The sequence below is a fragment of the Rutidosis leptorrhynchoides genome, chromosome 3 (assembly GCF_046630445.1).
Source record: "Rutidosis leptorrhynchoides isolate AG116_Rl617_1_P2 chromosome 3, CSIRO_AGI_Rlap_v1, whole genome shotgun sequence".
Classification (NCBI taxonomy): domain Eukaryota; kingdom Viridiplantae; phylum Streptophyta; class Magnoliopsida; order Asterales; family Asteraceae; genus Rutidosis; species Rutidosis leptorrhynchoides.
Window position 1 is genome coordinate 128,689,697 of NC_092335.1, and position 18,073 is coordinate 128,707,769.

General features: G+C 33.0%; 2 protein-coding genes across 2 annotated transcripts; both read left to right on the plus strand.

Moving 5' to 3' along the window:
• Nucleotides 1–4,887: 4,887 nt before the first annotated feature.
• LOC139896806 (probable CCR4-associated factor 1 homolog 11) lies at nt 4,888–5,983 on the plus strand. Its single transcript, XM_071879446.1, has one exon. The coding sequence runs from the start codon at nt 5,039–5,041 to the stop codon at nt 5,876–5,878; it is 840 nt and encodes a 279-aa protein (XP_071735547.1). The 5' UTR covers nt 4,888–5,038; the 3' UTR covers nt 5,879–5,983.
• An 8,374-nt stretch (nt 5,984–14,357) lies between these two features.
• On the plus strand, nt 14,358–15,303 carry LOC139896807 (transcription repressor OFP15-like). The gene has a single exon (XM_071879447.1). The coding sequence runs from the start codon at nt 14,358–14,360 to the stop codon at nt 15,177–15,179; it is 822 nt and encodes a 273-aa protein (XP_071735548.1). The 3' UTR covers nt 15,180–15,303.
• The last annotated feature ends 2,770 nt before the right edge of the window (nt 15,304–18,073 follow it).

The following is an 18,073-nucleotide window of genomic DNA, read 5'->3' on the forward strand; positions in this document are numbered from 1 at the left end:
TCGTGGGGTAGGCCTAGTTTTGCTCGAGCATTGATTGAAGTATCGTCGGATAAGGAGTTTAAGGATAATATCAAATTGGCGATTCCGAGTGTTGATGGGAAGAGTAAAACCGTATGTTTTTTAAATGTTGAATATGAATGGAGACCACCGCGATGTAAGTGTTGTGCTATTTTTGGGCACATGGATTCCCAATGTCCAAAAATGGTGACTAGCGAGTGTAATCGGTCTAAAGATGATGAAGATGCGTTTGAAATAGTTGGCAAGAAAGTGGCTAAAGAGGTGACCAAGGGTAATAACAAACAGAAGGTTATTTTTGGCGTAGGTAAGCTAAAGCAAAAATTGGTCTACAGACCAAAGAAAAATATTTATTCTAAAAATGGCTTGCCGAAGGTTGCTCCGGGTGACAAGAGAAATGCGGAAGTTGGGACAAACAAGGGTTCTCAAGTAAAGGTTCAAAACTCGTTCGGAGTTTTGAATAAAGATGCATATAACCTAGTTGATGAAGAGAGCGATGTTGAATCTGATAAAGAGGAAACAGCCGAGTTTATTGCAGCAAAATCTGTAGAAAGACTACGTTTGGCATGAAATCGGGCTGGTTATAGTTTGTGTTATTGGTTATGTGGGTGGTTTAGTTGTTTTGGTTTTGCTAGTTATTTGTGTTTGTATGTGCTAGCTTGGTTTGTGGTTTTTTGTGAGGCCGCATGGTGCGCTTGCGGTCGTTGTCCTCTTATGTATTTTTATTATTTTTTATAAATAATATTAACCGGGTGAAACCCTTTACCCAAAAAAAAATCTATAATATTTAGGTGAAAAGTTTTTTATAAATATTAATCAGTTAAAGACCTGCAATTTTGCTATGCGATGATGATATTTTAGGACAATGTTTAACTATGATAAAAAAGAAATAAAATAAATCAAAAGTCAAATGTGTAAAAATATAAATATAAGAAACTAAGACGTCTAAAGATTCAAATGTGTAAAAAGATTTTAATATGTTTGTTCGTTGTCAAATACTCGTAATACTTTTTCTCTATGCAACTTAATTTCGTTTCACGTATATTATAATTAAAATTATAATTATAATATAATTTGTGATGACCCAGAAATTTCGACTAAATTTAAACTTAATCTTTGTATGATTAACATTTCCGACACGATAAGCAAAGTCTGTAAAACTGAATCTCAAAATTTTTAAATTACTTTTATATATTTAAATACCCTTCGGTTGTTTTCGACGATTCGCGAACAATTATATGTAAATAGATACATATATACTATAACATGAAAAGGTAAAAATGTATTAATTGTTTGATACCGTACATTAAACTTATTGGTTTAAATATCTATTTGAATGTATATGATAAGTTGAAATATTTATTATTAAAATATATTTATAAATAACTTCCAATGTGTATTTAAAAACTGATTTATGTATATTAAAAAGATATATACATATATATAATAAAAGATAGTAACATTCGTTTATTGATTCAATTGATATTTAGATAAGTTAACTAAAGCGTTTAAGATGAACCAGTTAAACACTAATTTGCTACAGTGTTTTCAAATTGCCACATTACTCAAAATGCTACAGTGTTTTCGAAAATCACTATTTGCTACAGTGAAATTGACTTTGCTACAGTGAATTGCCACAGTAAAATTTGACTTTGCTACAGTAACTTTGCTACAGTAAAACACTATTTCAAAATGAAAAGGTATATATTATATATATATTAACAAATAGCGAGACGATGATTTATAGAAGTAAATGACCAAAACATTTGAAAGTTTAAGTTATACTATGAGTGGTATAGTTTATGAATAATTTAAGGCTATATTTTGACAAAGGTACGTGACACGAAACGTAAAATGCAAGTGTTCTAAAGGTACGAAAGGACATTCGAAAAACCGGAACCGGGACATAAGTCGAGTGATGACGTACGACTTATCGGAACAAAAATTACAAGTCAACTATGCACGTGAATTTAATATAATATATAATTAATTATATATATTATATTTATATTAATTTAATATTATGTCGACAAACAAGAAAACAAAAATTTGTGAGCTGGAATCTGAGGCCATGCGATCGCATGGCCACAAGCCTATAAATCCATGCGATCGCATGGAGGCAAAAGTCTGGCCTGATGCTATAAAATGGCATTTTGCTCGACACATTAACACACACACACACACACACATATTACTCCGTATTTTTATTATTATTATTATTATTATTATTATTATTATTATTATTATTATTATTATTATTATTATTATTATTATTATTAAGATTAATATTATTAATAATCTTATTATTATTATTAATTAGTATTGTACATAAAATACTACGACGAGGTTATGAGCTTGTCACTTTCAAAATGGTTTCCAAGCGAGCTAGAGCTAAGAAAATTATGGGTTATTGCCAAGAAAATTATGGGTAATGTTCGGGGGTATTTTTGTGAATCAAACCTCGTGTTTATCATCTCCGATGCGTCTACGTGCTTTCCTACAATATTGTATATCAATATTAAACAGTGAGTTTCATAAGATCCCTTTTACTCTCTACATTTTTGGGCTGAGAATACATGCAAATGCTTTATTAATCGATATACATTATTTATATGCGTGAGTTTTATTTGCTCCCTTTTTAATTGCTTTTGTAATCTATATTTTTGGGCTGAGTATACATGCACTTTATTTTAAACGCAATGGATACAAGTACATACTAAATTCTACACTGAGTTTGAATCGAAAATCCCTTAGCTTTGGTAACTAGTAACTGCCAGTTATAAGAACTGGTGGGCGCGAGTAGTAGTATATGGATCCATAGGGCTTGATATCCCTGTCCGAGCTAGAGCACTAGCCTTTTAACGGACGTATGCTATTTGAGAAGCGTACACGTTGGTTTGCGTGTATTATTAAGATGATTATACAAAGGGTACAAATTATATAAACGTTAAAGTTTAGTTACCAGGGTGCTCAATTTTGTAGAACCGATTGATAAACGTTTCGGATGAAACAACTGAAATCTTGTGATCCACCTTTTATGTAAAACCTATTGATAAACGTTTTGAATAAAACAACTGAACTTTTGTAAACCACATTGATATACGGATTATGTGTAATATTAAAACTATGAACTCACCAACCTTTGTGTTGACACTTGAAGTATGTTTATTCTCAGGATTCTAGAAGTCTTCCGCTGTTTGCTTATACGTGATACAAGATATGTGCTTGGAGTCATACATGCTATATACAAGAAACTTGCATTCACCAAACCATTACCATGTATCTTATTTTGACTGTATTGTCAACAGATGTATTATTGTAAACCATTTAAATGGTGATTGTCTATACGTAGGAATCATCAGATGTTAAAAACCTGGAATTTATATATTCATTTATGAAATACCTTTTCAAACGAATACAATGTTACAAAATGTATCACATAGAGGTCAAATACCTCGCAATGAAATCAATGAATGACGTGTTCGTCCATATGGATTTGGAGCGATCGTCACATAATTATTATCAATGTAAATTTATTATAAACTTTTTGCTATGTGTATCTTAAATTTAACAGGTTATAATTATATTACATGAAATATTTTACTTGAATATGGAGTGTTACTTTTTACTATACCCCTTTAGTATATATATAAAATTTATATATATATATATATATATGTATATATATATATATACATATATATATAATTTCTAATAACATTAAAATAACTACCACTAACCATTTAAATTGTATCACTTCTTAGTGACAACCCTAAGACTTGTAATTAGAACTCTTATATGATATTACTACTTAAACTTATTAGTACTATTTAGTATTTACATATGAATATGAATAATAATAATAATAATAATAATAATAATAATAATAATAATAATAATAATAATAATAATAATAATAAAAAAGTGAGAAAATATGCACAATTATGAGTATTATATTTCTCACATTTCATCATTCCCCATCCTTAAAAGACACATTGTCACCTTGATATATAATTATAATAATATAAATATAATTTATAATAATAAAAATTACTCCTATATATATATATATATATATATATATATATATATATATATATATTTTTTTTTTTTTTTTTGAAAGGCAAGCAATAACTTCTCATTTACAAAACCAAAATTACAATAGCAAGGATCCATTAGAGGTGGATCCTACCTAAGCAACTATACATTAAAATGGAGACACGAGAAGAAATCACGGCACAACAACGAAAACACGAAATAAATTACACCGAATTAAGATAATCGACCGGGTTAGTTAACCAAGTATGCCAATCTAGAGTCCTTCATTTCACTTTGTTTGAAATCCAATCGAACGATAAGGTTTGTATTTCATTTAGAGCAACCGGGATACTCCAAGTTTTGTCCCGGAATACTTTATTGTTCCGGTTTTTTCAAATGACATACGCACCAATCCACTTGATAGCCATCCACAATGAGTTACCGAAGCTCGACATAGAATGAGCTAGATTATTTTCGCCAAGAAGCTCGACAATATTGTGATAGTTGAAAGCACCCAAGTTCCACCAATTGAAGACTCGACCCCAAAGCTCATTCGCAAATTTGCACGAGACTAGCATGATCTCACATGCTTTAGGTGTATCTCCATAATTTTAAAGTAATGAAATCTTTGATGCTCTTAATTTTTTTTTACGGAGTACTATATACTAAAATATTAACATTGACCTATGTTAATAATATTTAATAATATTATATTATAATATAAATAACAAATATAAATATAAAAATAAAATAATTGAAATAGAAGAAAATGTAACAAAAAGTTAGAACACGTATTAAAATTTAAAACCATGGTTCGAGTCTATTTAGGACCCACTATGACCACTATCAATCGTCTCACGTTCCTCATTTCATTCTCCCCCAATTCTTATATATACACATCTGCTAGCCTAGCCCTAACACCACCGCCACAACCACCACCGCACCACCGTACAATCGCCGACGATCGATTTAAGCTGTCGATGTCATGGACGCACCTTCACCACCTCCGCCGCCACCTGTCATCGCAATAAGATCCGTATTTGCTTACAACATCGATTCAGAATTCCGTATAATCGAATCAATCATCGACGATTTTCCTTTCGTTTCAATGGACACTGAGTTTCCCGGTGTTGTTGTCCGGCCAAACGCCGGTTACGATTACATCCATAACCAGAATCCTTCCGATCACTACCTGCTTCTTAAATCGAACGTTGATGCTTTGAAATTGATACAGGTCGGTCTCACACTCACCGACGCTGACGGAAACCTACCGGATCTAGGTAGTTCCGATCGTAACACTCGCTACATTTGGGAGTTCAATTTCAACGATTTTGATCTGTCGCGTGACCAGTACGCTTCTGACTCGATTGAGCTGCTAAAACGACAAGGTATTGATTTCGAGAAGAATCGTTCGTTTGGAATTAATTCCTTAAAATTCTCGCAGCTGATGATGTCATCCGGTTTAGTGTGTAATGATCGCGTGAGCTGGGTGACGTTTCATAGTGCTTATGATTTTGGCTATTTGGTTAAGCTTTTGACGGGCCGGGTTTTACCGGATGAGCTGAACCGGTTTTTGGATCTTTTGAAGGCTTATTTTGGAGCTAGGGTTTATGATGTGAAACATTTGATGAGGTACTGTGAGAGTCTGTATGGTGGATTGGATCGTGTGGCTAAGACTTTGGAGGTTGATAGAGCTGTTGGAAAGTGTCACCAGGCTGGGTCAGATAGCTTGCTGACGTGGCATGCGTTTCAGAAGATCAAGGTGCTTTGCAGAGGTGGACCTGAGAAGTATGCTGGTGTTCTTTATGGATTAGAAGCTTTCTGAGAGGTCTTGATGGTAGATTGTAGAAATTTTATTCGAAAAATCGTATTAGCAAATTAACTGCTGTAAAGTTCTGGCATTATCAATATCAATTTTAGCTGCATTGGTTATCATATGGTTATTCTTATAGTACTCCGTATAATTTATGAGTAAAAGCAAATGGCTTTATATATCTAGTTTTGCTGGTTAATACATATGCTTTTGCAGCTGTGGTATGCAGTGATAAGCAGACCCTATGCAAATTGCTTATTTTATATCATTAGATTAAGTATATGTTAGATTAAGACTAATGATGTGCGAGTCAGGCATATGGTGTATGTGTCAGTGATATCATATTATACGGCCTTTTGAATTCTTTAAATCAGGGGATATTCAGGTGAAATCTATAGCCTTCACTTTATGCGTGTAAGAGGTAACTATAATGCCGTTTATGTGGTTGTAGTATAGTTGGTCAGCTTTGTGTCTTGTGAGGCGTTGTGGCTGCTTTAAGCTGTTTAAGGACCCCTATGAGAATTTCCTCACAGTTGAATAAAATGGTCTAGGATGTATGTATTGCTCATTTATTTCATGAATTATAACATAAGGAGGGGAACAAAGGGTATGCTACAGGAAAATGAAGTATGCTTTTAAATTTAAGAGGAACGGATCATATCCTATCTGTAAATTATGCGTTACTAGCTTACATCAATTTTATTCTATTATTTCTTGAGTATACTTTAGTTACAAAGATTTGATATTCTCTGTGACATAATACTCAAATAATAATAGAACTAAATTTATGTAACATTTTGGAGATTGAAAAGTGTAATATGTTAAGAACTAATGATAGCTAGAGAGACTTCTGTAGATCCTCACCTCATTTGCAAGAGTCTAGCGTGGCGAAACGACTTCCCTCTTATTTCAGGGTGTTGTAGATGAATGAATGTCTACATCTTACCTCCCCGTACCTCACGTTCGTGGGGTTAGGTATCGTTGTTGTTGCTGCTGCTGCTGCTGCTAGGCAATTCTACTGTCTGGGTCATTTTTGTAGGTCATCATGATAATCTTTTTGCAACACAATGTAGCTCATTTCTCTTATAAGCAGGATGTTTTCTTGTGAGCATAGGTATTCTTTCTCTAATGAGTTGATCAATGCAAAAAGATTTATACATGGTGAAGACTTCATATTAAATAGGGAATGCACAACAACAAGAACAACTATACCTAATTGCACAGAGGTGAGATGTAGCAATCATTCCTCTACTCTAGAATAAAAAGGATTCATTTCTTTACCTAAGGGCAGAGAAAGTCGTCCCTCTAGACTGCTTCCACAAGAACAATCAATGACGGTGTGTCAATAAGCCATGTAAGCCAACTTGTAAGGAGGACTATCAATCAACGAAAGTTTGTGCTTCATAGTCTATCTGCGTCACATGAAAGGCTGAAAGCAGACCCGGATAGCAGAAATATTGATCCACTAAAGGCGATTACTTAGATTAACAATCTTTTGACATTATTAAAACTTAGGTTACTAATAAATTAAGCACTATTCTGGTTCTTCGCTGCTGTAGGATGCCTATCATATTGGATTACAGGGGGATTACATTCAATTGAAGGACCGGTCGCAGGTGATCATTTCAGAAATTTTGTGTATCAAATTTTACTGTGTTCTCTTAGAAGTGTACCAAATTTTCTTATGTAGATGCTATTATTTTGTTATTCTCGCTTATTCAAAGCATACATTCACACAGGTCCTCTGTTTTCTTTTTTGAAGTTATTTTTTTTCTGTTGTTCATGAGAACTTCCAACAGGTGCTCTGAAGGAAAACTCTATTAGGGTCGCTCATTTGTCGATATTGGTAGTATTATCAGCTCGACGAGGAAATGTGTCACTGCTGTCATGTTTACTTCTTTCTTTGCAAGAGTGGTACTAGTAATACTATCACATATATATTTGACCTTGAAAGTAAGGTAAACATCTATCTCTTGATGTCTATAATGGAGTATAATTATAAGTTGTTATTAGATTACACTTAATGACCTGCTCATATGTTATTTCTTTCATCTTCTCATTGGTTGTAATTTATACCACTGGATGATGTTCTCATCTAGGAACTACAAGCAGAAGTACATTACAAACAGTTTGAGTAATTGATCATTGATCATGATATTACATTAGCACTTTGAATTATCAATCATGATATGATATTAATTAACAAGTACAATTATTTTCTTCAAGTATATTCACGCATTCATTATATATCTGTACCACATTGGTTTCTGTGCTTTCAACGTTCTGACCACGTCTCGTTGGAACCGTTGCTTACTGTATCTGCCTGTTTTACTTTTTTGAAGTTTAATGGTTGACTTGTCTGAGTTAGTTCCTATTGTGTAACATTAATTTATTTAAGTTCAATTGGATACTAAAGTTCTTTTCGTGTCACTTGAAGGTTAGAAGGAAGGGTTTATTTGATTAATTTTAAACTCGCACACGAAGAAATTTTGAAAATCACAGGGCGTTTTTTGGAACTGTAGGAGAATGGCAGTACTGGTTCATTTCCGACATATATAGAACCAGGCCAATCGGGGCCCTTAGAAAAGGTATGTTTCCGATTGAATCACACGTGATTATATATGTTGGACTATTTTGCTCTTAGTGCAGGCCCGATGATCAGTGAAGGTTTAATGTGTAGCAAAGGGAATTAACACCACAGATCAGGTATCTATATTAGGAAGGACCGTAGAATTATGTGTAAAAGTGTAACACAATCTGTTCTTTATTTACAAAATCCAACTACTCAGGTTAATTTATGGAGCACATGTAGTAGGGCCCATACTAACATGTGAGTTTTTAAGTCAGTCTCTTTCAGATGGTCCATTAGTTCAAATGTAGTTGCGTCCGATGCTCGACAATGAAGGGTTTTGGTTAAAACGGTGTTTAATTTACCCCCGGCTTGTTGGACCCACTAAACGTAGTCATGGTGAGCTGTGAATCATTTGGTTTGAGGATTGAGTTATATTTATTGGAATAGAGTAGACCCAAACGTTGGTTTCTGGGGACCAACTGGAAGAAAATGACTTGATATCCAATATGGGTTGGGACTAAGGTAAAGGAAAATGACATCACCTTTGGAAATACATAAACTAGCAAGGCTAAATTCTTATTAAGATACCCACACACTTCAAGGCTTGAGCTTAACTAACTTGGCTAGGTAGTTAAGTGGTCCATGAAAACTCTATATACGTTGTTTAGGGTTAACAGACCTTTATGGTAACAAAAAGGTTACACGTGGTTGAGTTCATTGTTAATTTGCAGTTTAGGCGATTTCAAGTGTAAGCTCAAGCTCGGATCAAATAGCCCAGTTTTTATCAAGTGTGAGCGTAGCAAGTTGTGGGCTATTAATGGTGTTGGGACTATACATGGTTAAAAGCAAAACTGAAAGTGAAAACAAGTACCGGTAGCGACATGGCTCTGTTTACTGGTACGCTTAACAGGACGCTGGGGACTACGACTATTATTTCGGTATAGTTCTATCTTCTTGTATAATGTATGTATTTATATGTATTTATATTTACTGTACTTTTATTAATAAATGACACTGCAAAAACCAGCTCAGCTAGGAAGTGTTTTCACTATCATGTGCTCTCCAGTTGAATCTGTGCTTAACTATAGATGTATATTATTTGGTGGCAGTTATATACCACTTACTTTTTGCATGCATTGAATTAAGATATGTTTAGTAAATATATTTTCTTAGAACTAGTATAAGAAACGGGTTAAATCACCACTTAAAACCTTTAATTTAATCCTTAATTAATGAAAGAAGATCATTGTTGATATTAAACACTTTAATCTTGTAGGGATTATGATAAGTGTTTTGGGCATAACCCAAATGGACCCGTTTCAAGTTATGCAAAATGTACACTATATAAGTGTGTTTCCTTGATTTTATGGAGTTAGAGGGTTTTGGAGGGGTAAAGATTTTACCTTTCAAGTGAGATAGGGTTCCAAATAGAATTTTGTTATTATACTATATTAATTTGACATGTTTAAGCTTTATAAGATCACCCGTTACAATGGCATCCGTTACAATAACTGTGACGTGGAGGTAAATTTTGTACTTCTTGTAGGAGAGATGAGATTTTGACTGTGACGTGGTAGTGCCAAATTATGAAGTCGTGTTATGGTGAATGTCAAATTTTAGTGTTAAATTTGAGTGAGAAAGTTTTGGTTGACGTGTTAAAATATCATTACTGAAAATTTGGTGTAAATTAATAAATTTATGATATAGATATTTACACGTTTAATTTTTGATCGATGGTAACCAAATATCACGCCTTCACTTTGAGCGTCACGTTCCAAACCGACTCATCCTTTAAGTCAAAAATCACGCTCTGTAACACAGTTTGTTGAGCGTCAAAAATTGCCATGTTGGTTTGATGCCGAGTCTAACGCTCTGTAAGCGATGGTCTAAATTGAGTTACATGATCTATACTTCATATACCTCATAAACCTCTTTTGCTTTAGTTCTATATATGTTAAGTCACTTTCTAAAAATGTCTCATTATTTATAAGCATAGTAAAACCCAGAAATTTGGTGGTATTTGATTAGTTGAAATGTGAGACGATTACTGATCACTTCATTTTTTATGGACTTGGCCCATTGAGCTGATCGGTTTTCCCCTTTAATTTTTGTATGGCCCTATTTTTCCTTTAATTTTGACGTAGCTATTTTTATTAATCTTATATTTTTAAATAAATCATTAGTTGTTTCTTTGTATTTTTATTTTTATCTAATAAATGGACTATTTGCTTGTGACATAGATATATACTATTTTAAGAATTTCTATAACGGCACAGCTCACAACGTGCGAGATGTTACCCTGCTCATTTGTAACAAAACTTGTATGGACTATGGACTATATTTGGTTTATTGTTATATCTTATCATTGTATTAAATTAGTAGGTTAATAAATAATTTGAATACGGAGTACTTTATTTGTTTCAATTTAATTGTTCACACGAAAATTGTACAATTTAAGAAATATAATGATTAGCCTCTTAACCTATCAAATTTCATTTTGACCCACTTAACTCATTTCTTATTTTTTATTTTATTTTGTTATATTTTTACAGATCAACAAATTACAAATTCGAAACATCGAGCCTAAAATAGTTGATATATCTTATTGGTTGAAATTGAAAGTCGACAATTAGTTCGGATGAAACACATTATTTTATTATGTTAACCTTGAATAGAATACTTAAGTTGTGTGTTACCATTTCCTGTTCTGTGTGGTGTGGATCTATATGTAAGGGCCATCCCGGTGGCCCGGCCTCTATATGTGTCATCAAGTAATGGGTCAATCTGAGTCTTTTATCCTTAATATGAATAGTGGGGTTAGTATATTTTGGTTTGTTTGACAGGCGATCAAAGGGTTTTAATTATTATTGTGAATTGTGAATGTGAATCTTTTGACACATGCAGGACGAAATACGTTTATTGTTGGATTCAATCTAGCAACTTGTAGGAATCGAAAATGACGTAAAGATTTCAAGATAATAATGCTAAGTGATTTCATATACTGTATATTTTTCTTTTCCTTTTTATTTTGATTTTCTAAATTTTAAATTATACGTCTAAGAATTCAATCTTGGTATTGGTTACTACTCCGTATTAGTCAGTAGACCACTTGTAAAACGAGGTTGATGGTAAAATATATATAACCCTCCCCGCATCATAATCATCTGTTCAAAATCTTACCTTGTCACGTTACAGCTGTTAATGGTCTTATGGATACCCTAATATTAATAACCATGACGATTTTGAATTTATGTTATGGCAGTACGTATGTTTTACAATGAGTATGGGGACGTAATGTTTCAATAAGAAAAGGGGGTAATTATTGAGGCATTCAAGTAAATTTACAGATGTCGACTAAACTGAATGGGTTTGATGACACTTTTTTTTCTCTCATTTGCTGCAATGAAATTGAATACAGGTTACCAAAGGGCATTTGGCCCATCGGTATCGTGGTGGCCCTACAACCAAGAGGTTGAGGGTTCAAGTCCTACTTGAGACATATTCGTGGTTGTAAATATTCGTGTTAATGGTGTGTGTGAGTTTGCCTTTCAAAAAAAAAAAAAAAAAAAAAAAATTGAATACAGGTTTAATAGGTCATTTATGCCTTATAAATATTAAAATTTAACATATGTATCATGATTTATATAATCACAGTGGAATATGACATTTTCACAAATTTTATTTTATTTTTGCGAAAAAACAAAAACTATATAAAACGGAATTTTCATCAAGATATGAAAGAGCGCACCTAAAACAGAAAAACAACCAACCCAACCTAGCCAATCTAAAAGCGAGCCCAAGCGACGAACGAAACTAACAAAACAAGGAGAAACAGAAGAAAACCTAAACTAACGAAACATCGCGTTCGATCGTGATCAGAGACTCCGACCGCCATTAAAAAAAATAATCAAATTAAGCAATACAACCATGTGTCCATGACACGATCGAACTACAACACCAAAACAAATACACAAATAAATTCAATAACCCCTATTTTTTCCGCCTCTTTAGAGGCTTTTTTTTACCTTTCGGCACGGCTATAAAAATTTGCTCTCTACTTGTTCAAAACGGACCGATATTCCCGTACATGAAGATTACGTACACATAAACTTTAGGGTCCAAACAAGAAACGTCCTTATTCTCCAAACCTTTTAAACCGGAAAAGAAAGAACCACTAGTCCCGATGCTAGTTGTATCAGGGACCATTTACCCCATTTCATGTAAACCACAGGGACCATTTATCCAATTTTCTCTTATTTAATCTCATAAGATGTTCACCAATTTTATTTTATTTTTTGGGAACTATACAACACAAGGAACTTTCATCAAAGAATGAAAGAGCCACCTAAAACAGAAAAACAACCAACCCTACCTAGCCTATCTTAAAGTGAGCCCAATTCACGAACGCAACTAACCAAAAAAAGGAGAAACACATGAAAACCTAAACTAACGAAAACAAAACAAGCTAGCAACACAACCATGAGTCCATGACACATGATCGAACTACAACACCAAAAAAGATACACAAATAAATTCAATAACCCCTATTCTTTCCGCCTCTTTAGAGGCTTTTTTACCTTTCGACCCGGGCTATAAAAGTTTGCCCTCCACTTGTTCAAAACGGACCGATTTTCCCGTACATGAACATTACACATACACTTTAGGGTCCGAACAAGAAACATCCTTATTCTCCAAACCTTTTAAACCGGAGAAGAAAGAACCACTAGTCCCGATGCTAGTCGTATCCCCACCAAACACTCTGACCGCATCATCTAACTCCATCCGTTTTCTGATTCCGCAGCACAGACTTATCCCCTTTGGCCACATGATTCATTTTGTTCTTCCTACCCTTAGCCAACACCCCTTTAATTTTTAGGAATATCGGCTTCACCTACATCCTTCGCCATAGATGCTTTATGACGTTATATGTTCTCCCATGCCTTTACCCACGTCTCCTTGACCTTCGTAACCAAACCAGTCTGAGACAAAACTCCCGACTCCAAAACTGCTTCCCCAATAGTAACTCCCTTCGAACTTACCAAATAATTTTTATAGTACAAAGTAATTAATGCATAACTCTAATGAGGTTATAAAATATAATGGTGAAAAATATTACAATTATGTTGACACCTATACTTTATTAATAATAAAATCAGTCATCTCGCCACAACAAAATGTTATTTCTTCACTTTTATTTAAGTTCCACATTGCTATTTTAATTTGTTTAAATATATTCACTTTGATACTAACCGGTCAAACAAGCTTTTAAAAGGATAATGTGATACCGGTATTTTATTGATTAACAATGTAATACCATCAAATTGTAATTGTAAAGTGGTGTATAAATTCAAGTGACCAGTTTTTTTCTCTGTTACTAATTGAACTACTTGAAATCATCTGTTATGTTACATTATATAAGTGTTCAGATCACTTTTTAACCAACTTAATTGGGCAGGGATGAAACTTAATTTGTTAAAAATTATACTCCGTATTAGTTAGTTGGATTTTTTTTAACAATTTGCTCAATCAAAATAAACGGTTTGACTGAGACGTAGTTAATATATACGTAAAGATCTCCGAATAACTTGAATTGTTAGCAACTAGTATCAAACATATTCAACCTATAGAATATACATATATAGGTAGAAACTTATAAACAAATCCTATGAAAACAAACAGAGTATCATAAATATAGACAAGACCCCACCAACAACCTAATGTTGTTGATACTAACTTACTTCACCACTTACCACTCGTTTTATTTTAAAATCTCCCCCTCATTTAATTCCGATCTCACCATATATATTTATATATATTTTTTTATCTTCACTTCAATCTACAAACATTAATAACTCCCTTCCTACTTTCTTTACTCTCATTCAAATCAGTTTCAACTATTTTAAACCCCAATTCAAATCAATGAAAAAAAAGCTCACTTTTTTCCCTACTTGTGGTAGCAGCCCCACTAAAACCCTTTCTTTCCGTACTATCGCCGGAGATATCACCGGAGACATCGCCGGAGATCTTGACGACATGCAAGTGGGTTCTCCCGGAGAAATGGACTCATCGGTTGAGTCTGTTATTCGTGGGTTAAGTTCAGATAGATTCTTTTTTAAACCAGGTAAAACAAGTTCCATACTTGATGAAGCAAAAATGAACAAAAATGAAAAAGAATGTGGTTTATTACCATTAAAAGAAAGTGTGTTGACAATGGAGATGGAGTCAACTGACCCATTTGTTGACTTTAGAAAGTCAATGCAAGAAATGGTGGAAGCTGATGAAGGATTGAAAGACTGGGACAATCTTCAAGAGCTTTTAAGTGTGTATTTAGAATTGAATGATGAGATTAACCATGGTTATATTATTAGAGCTTTTGTTGAGTTATTGCTACTCAACCATACTTCATCATCATCATCATCATCATCATCATCATCATCATCATCAACTTCATGTATGAATGGTCAGCTGGAGCTATCTTTATTAATGGAATCTAGTAGTATTAGTAGTAGTAGTAATAATGATAAGAAAATGAAGTCTCCAGAATCTGCATTATCATTTACATCATTCACATCATCAGCATCTTCTTCTGGTTCTGGGATTTGTAGTTCAAGTACAAGTACAAGCCATTGTTTGTCATCATGTGAAGAAGAAGAAGAAGAAGAAGATGATGATGATGAATTAGATTATAACAGTCCACATAAAGCAGTAGTATCAGATAATGCTCAATTTTCAAAAGTATGATTTTAATTTCTGTTTATGGAAAGATATGTATATCACTAATTTTAGTACTGATAGTGAGATTTATTCTAATTTTAACCCATTTCTGTGTTTGTTTGTATGTCTGTTTGCATAATGCTCACTTAAAATCAATTAGTCCGTAAAATTTTTTTACTCGTAATTTTTTATTTTTGAAATTTCTGCTTATGTATGCAGTCCTGCATTCATTTTGCAACTCTTATACAATCTATTTGTTTTGCTTCATGAATATTTTAAGCATATTTAAACATAAAATTTTATCAACATATAATATATATGCAATACCATTTTTTATTTCCTTTTGCTTTTATAGCATGTATTTAAATTTAACTTGTGGGAAAATTGATGGGTGTATGTCTTATGAAATACTCCGTATTGTTTATTTTGTGTTTATATCGTTTAAAGGAGGTTAATTTTTGGCTTTTAAAATGATTCTCTTACCTTAAAAAAAAATCGGCTTTTATAACATAGTAACATTATATTATATTGCTATTTAATGAAATACTAACACTTCAGTGATAGTTAAAATGTTCTGTAGATAGTAATCGGCATCTAGCAACATTAAACTTTACTCTTTATATGTATCCTAAGAATTTTTTTGGATAATTTTTTTATGTTCAGATATATTTAATAGACGTCTAACCAGATTATACCGTTAGAGTTTCCGAGTCTATCCTTGAGCATCCCAGTTAGATATGTTGTTACTACAATTAACTCTTAAGAATTTTTTTAATGGCTTCACGAAATTTCCACGAATATATACAAATACTCACTTCTAAACTTCGAACTAACAATTTCTTAGCCGATATCACCGGACCACTGGGCCTAATTTGGGCTCAGATTTTTTGTAAGCATATCCATTCAAACTACTAGAGTATCTTGTGTAATGCATATTGGTAAGATACTTTTTTAGATATTTGTTAGGGTAAATGGCTCAAAAAGGTAATATAAGTTATCCAATTTGACAATCAAGGTAACCCTCAATTCGCACAAGCCCGAAAAGGATTCCAATTTAATTTTTGCGCAAGAAAATGATTACGTGTTCAAAAAATTTAAAATTGAGGTAATCTTCGTCAAATTCATTAACGATCGTTAATAAAAAAAATACACTATTGGTCCCCGAAGTATGTTAAAAATTTCACTCATAATCCTCTTCATCATCTTCATTAATATCTTCATTCTCACCACCACCACCACCACCACCACCACCACCACCACCACCACCACCACCACCACCATTAATATCTTGGTTAAATTATTTGTAGCTTCTTTTGCACGATTTGATAAATAAAATAATGCAAATCACTACAAAATTAGCCCCAGGGCTATGCCCCGGTTGCTGTTGGCCTAAAATCATTAGCACATATGAAGCAATGTGCATAAGCTGCCAGGTGTATGCTGATACTTATAGAGAGCCATTAGACATGCTAGTTTTGTTGTGAATCACACAAGTTAAGATGCTTTATTAATCTTTTTTTATAGTACTATTATTATTAACATTCCACTAGTAGAATTGGCCCCTTGATCCATTTGTAGAATTGTAGTGAGCAAATTTTATTACCAGTTGAAAGAGATACAATATGAACATGTACACTGTATCAGAGATGGTGAATGTATTGGCGATAAAATCAAACAGAGATCCTAGAATATATCTCCTTATTATGTATTTGCTTGTTCCTTAAGTTTAGAGAGTTTGTTTCCTAAACTAATTTGTTTGCTTTTGTATTTAAACCTCTGATATTGCTTTAAACATACATATATTTCGCCGCAATATCATTTATATTTCATCGGCTTTTACCGAAACGAAGACATTCAAATGCATAATTCACGAGAAAAACGGCAAAAGTAAACGCAAGCTTGAAGTTTGAAGAAATGATAATAAACGACGGGTTTTAACCAAATATATATCGAGATAACATTTATCCAAATGAAAGTCCAAGATGATCGAAGAAAAAGAGTTCAAATGAAAGTTCCAAGTCAATATACGTCAACACGGGGTCAATAAAGAACAAAAATAGAAACAAAAATAAAAAAAAATGACGTTTACTCTTACGCGGAACGCGTAATGTTCTTGTTCTTACGCGGATCGCGTATACATCCACGCGGAACGCGTAATGTCGAGACCAGAATCCAGATTCAAGTTCACATGGGACGGTTGCTTTTGAGTTTAATATTACAACTTTACACTTTACAGAATTAAAAGAGGAATATTACAGTTCAACGATTGGTCACCTACCACTTCTCAATGATATACATACGGAGTACTGTTACACAATATAGAGAGAGTTCCAAGAGTCAGTGCAAAACAATTATCACAACAACACATTTTTACATATACATGCACATAGACACATATAGAGTGCAGAGAGAGGAGGGAAGCATCAAAAAAATTATTAGTCTTTTTATTTTCAAGTACTCGTATTATTTTCAGTTTCAAGTTCAATATTTAGGATAGTTTCAATATTAAGGGTGTATTGTTCGTGATTAAGAGTATTATTGTGCGAGTGCAAGAGTATTGTTATTATAATTTTTCTACCGTTTGAAGTTAATGAAAGTGAAGATTTTCGTAAGTTTATCCTATTAAAATTATCGTTATCAATTTTTATCGTTATTATTATGTTTGTATATTTATATTTTTATGTTTACCCTAGTATAATGAGTAGCTAAATTTCTCCAGTGTTTGCTTAGATGTAGAGCCTTTAGTGAAATGGATTGTTATCATTTGTAAAAATTAAAATGTAACTTAAGTATTTTTAACATTGAGCCTAATTAAAAGAACCATTATTATGTATTTAGATATTTAACCCTTGTCACTTAATTTATTAGATTCAAATAACGAAAGTTATTTTTATTTATATAAATTAAGCTTCAACATTAAG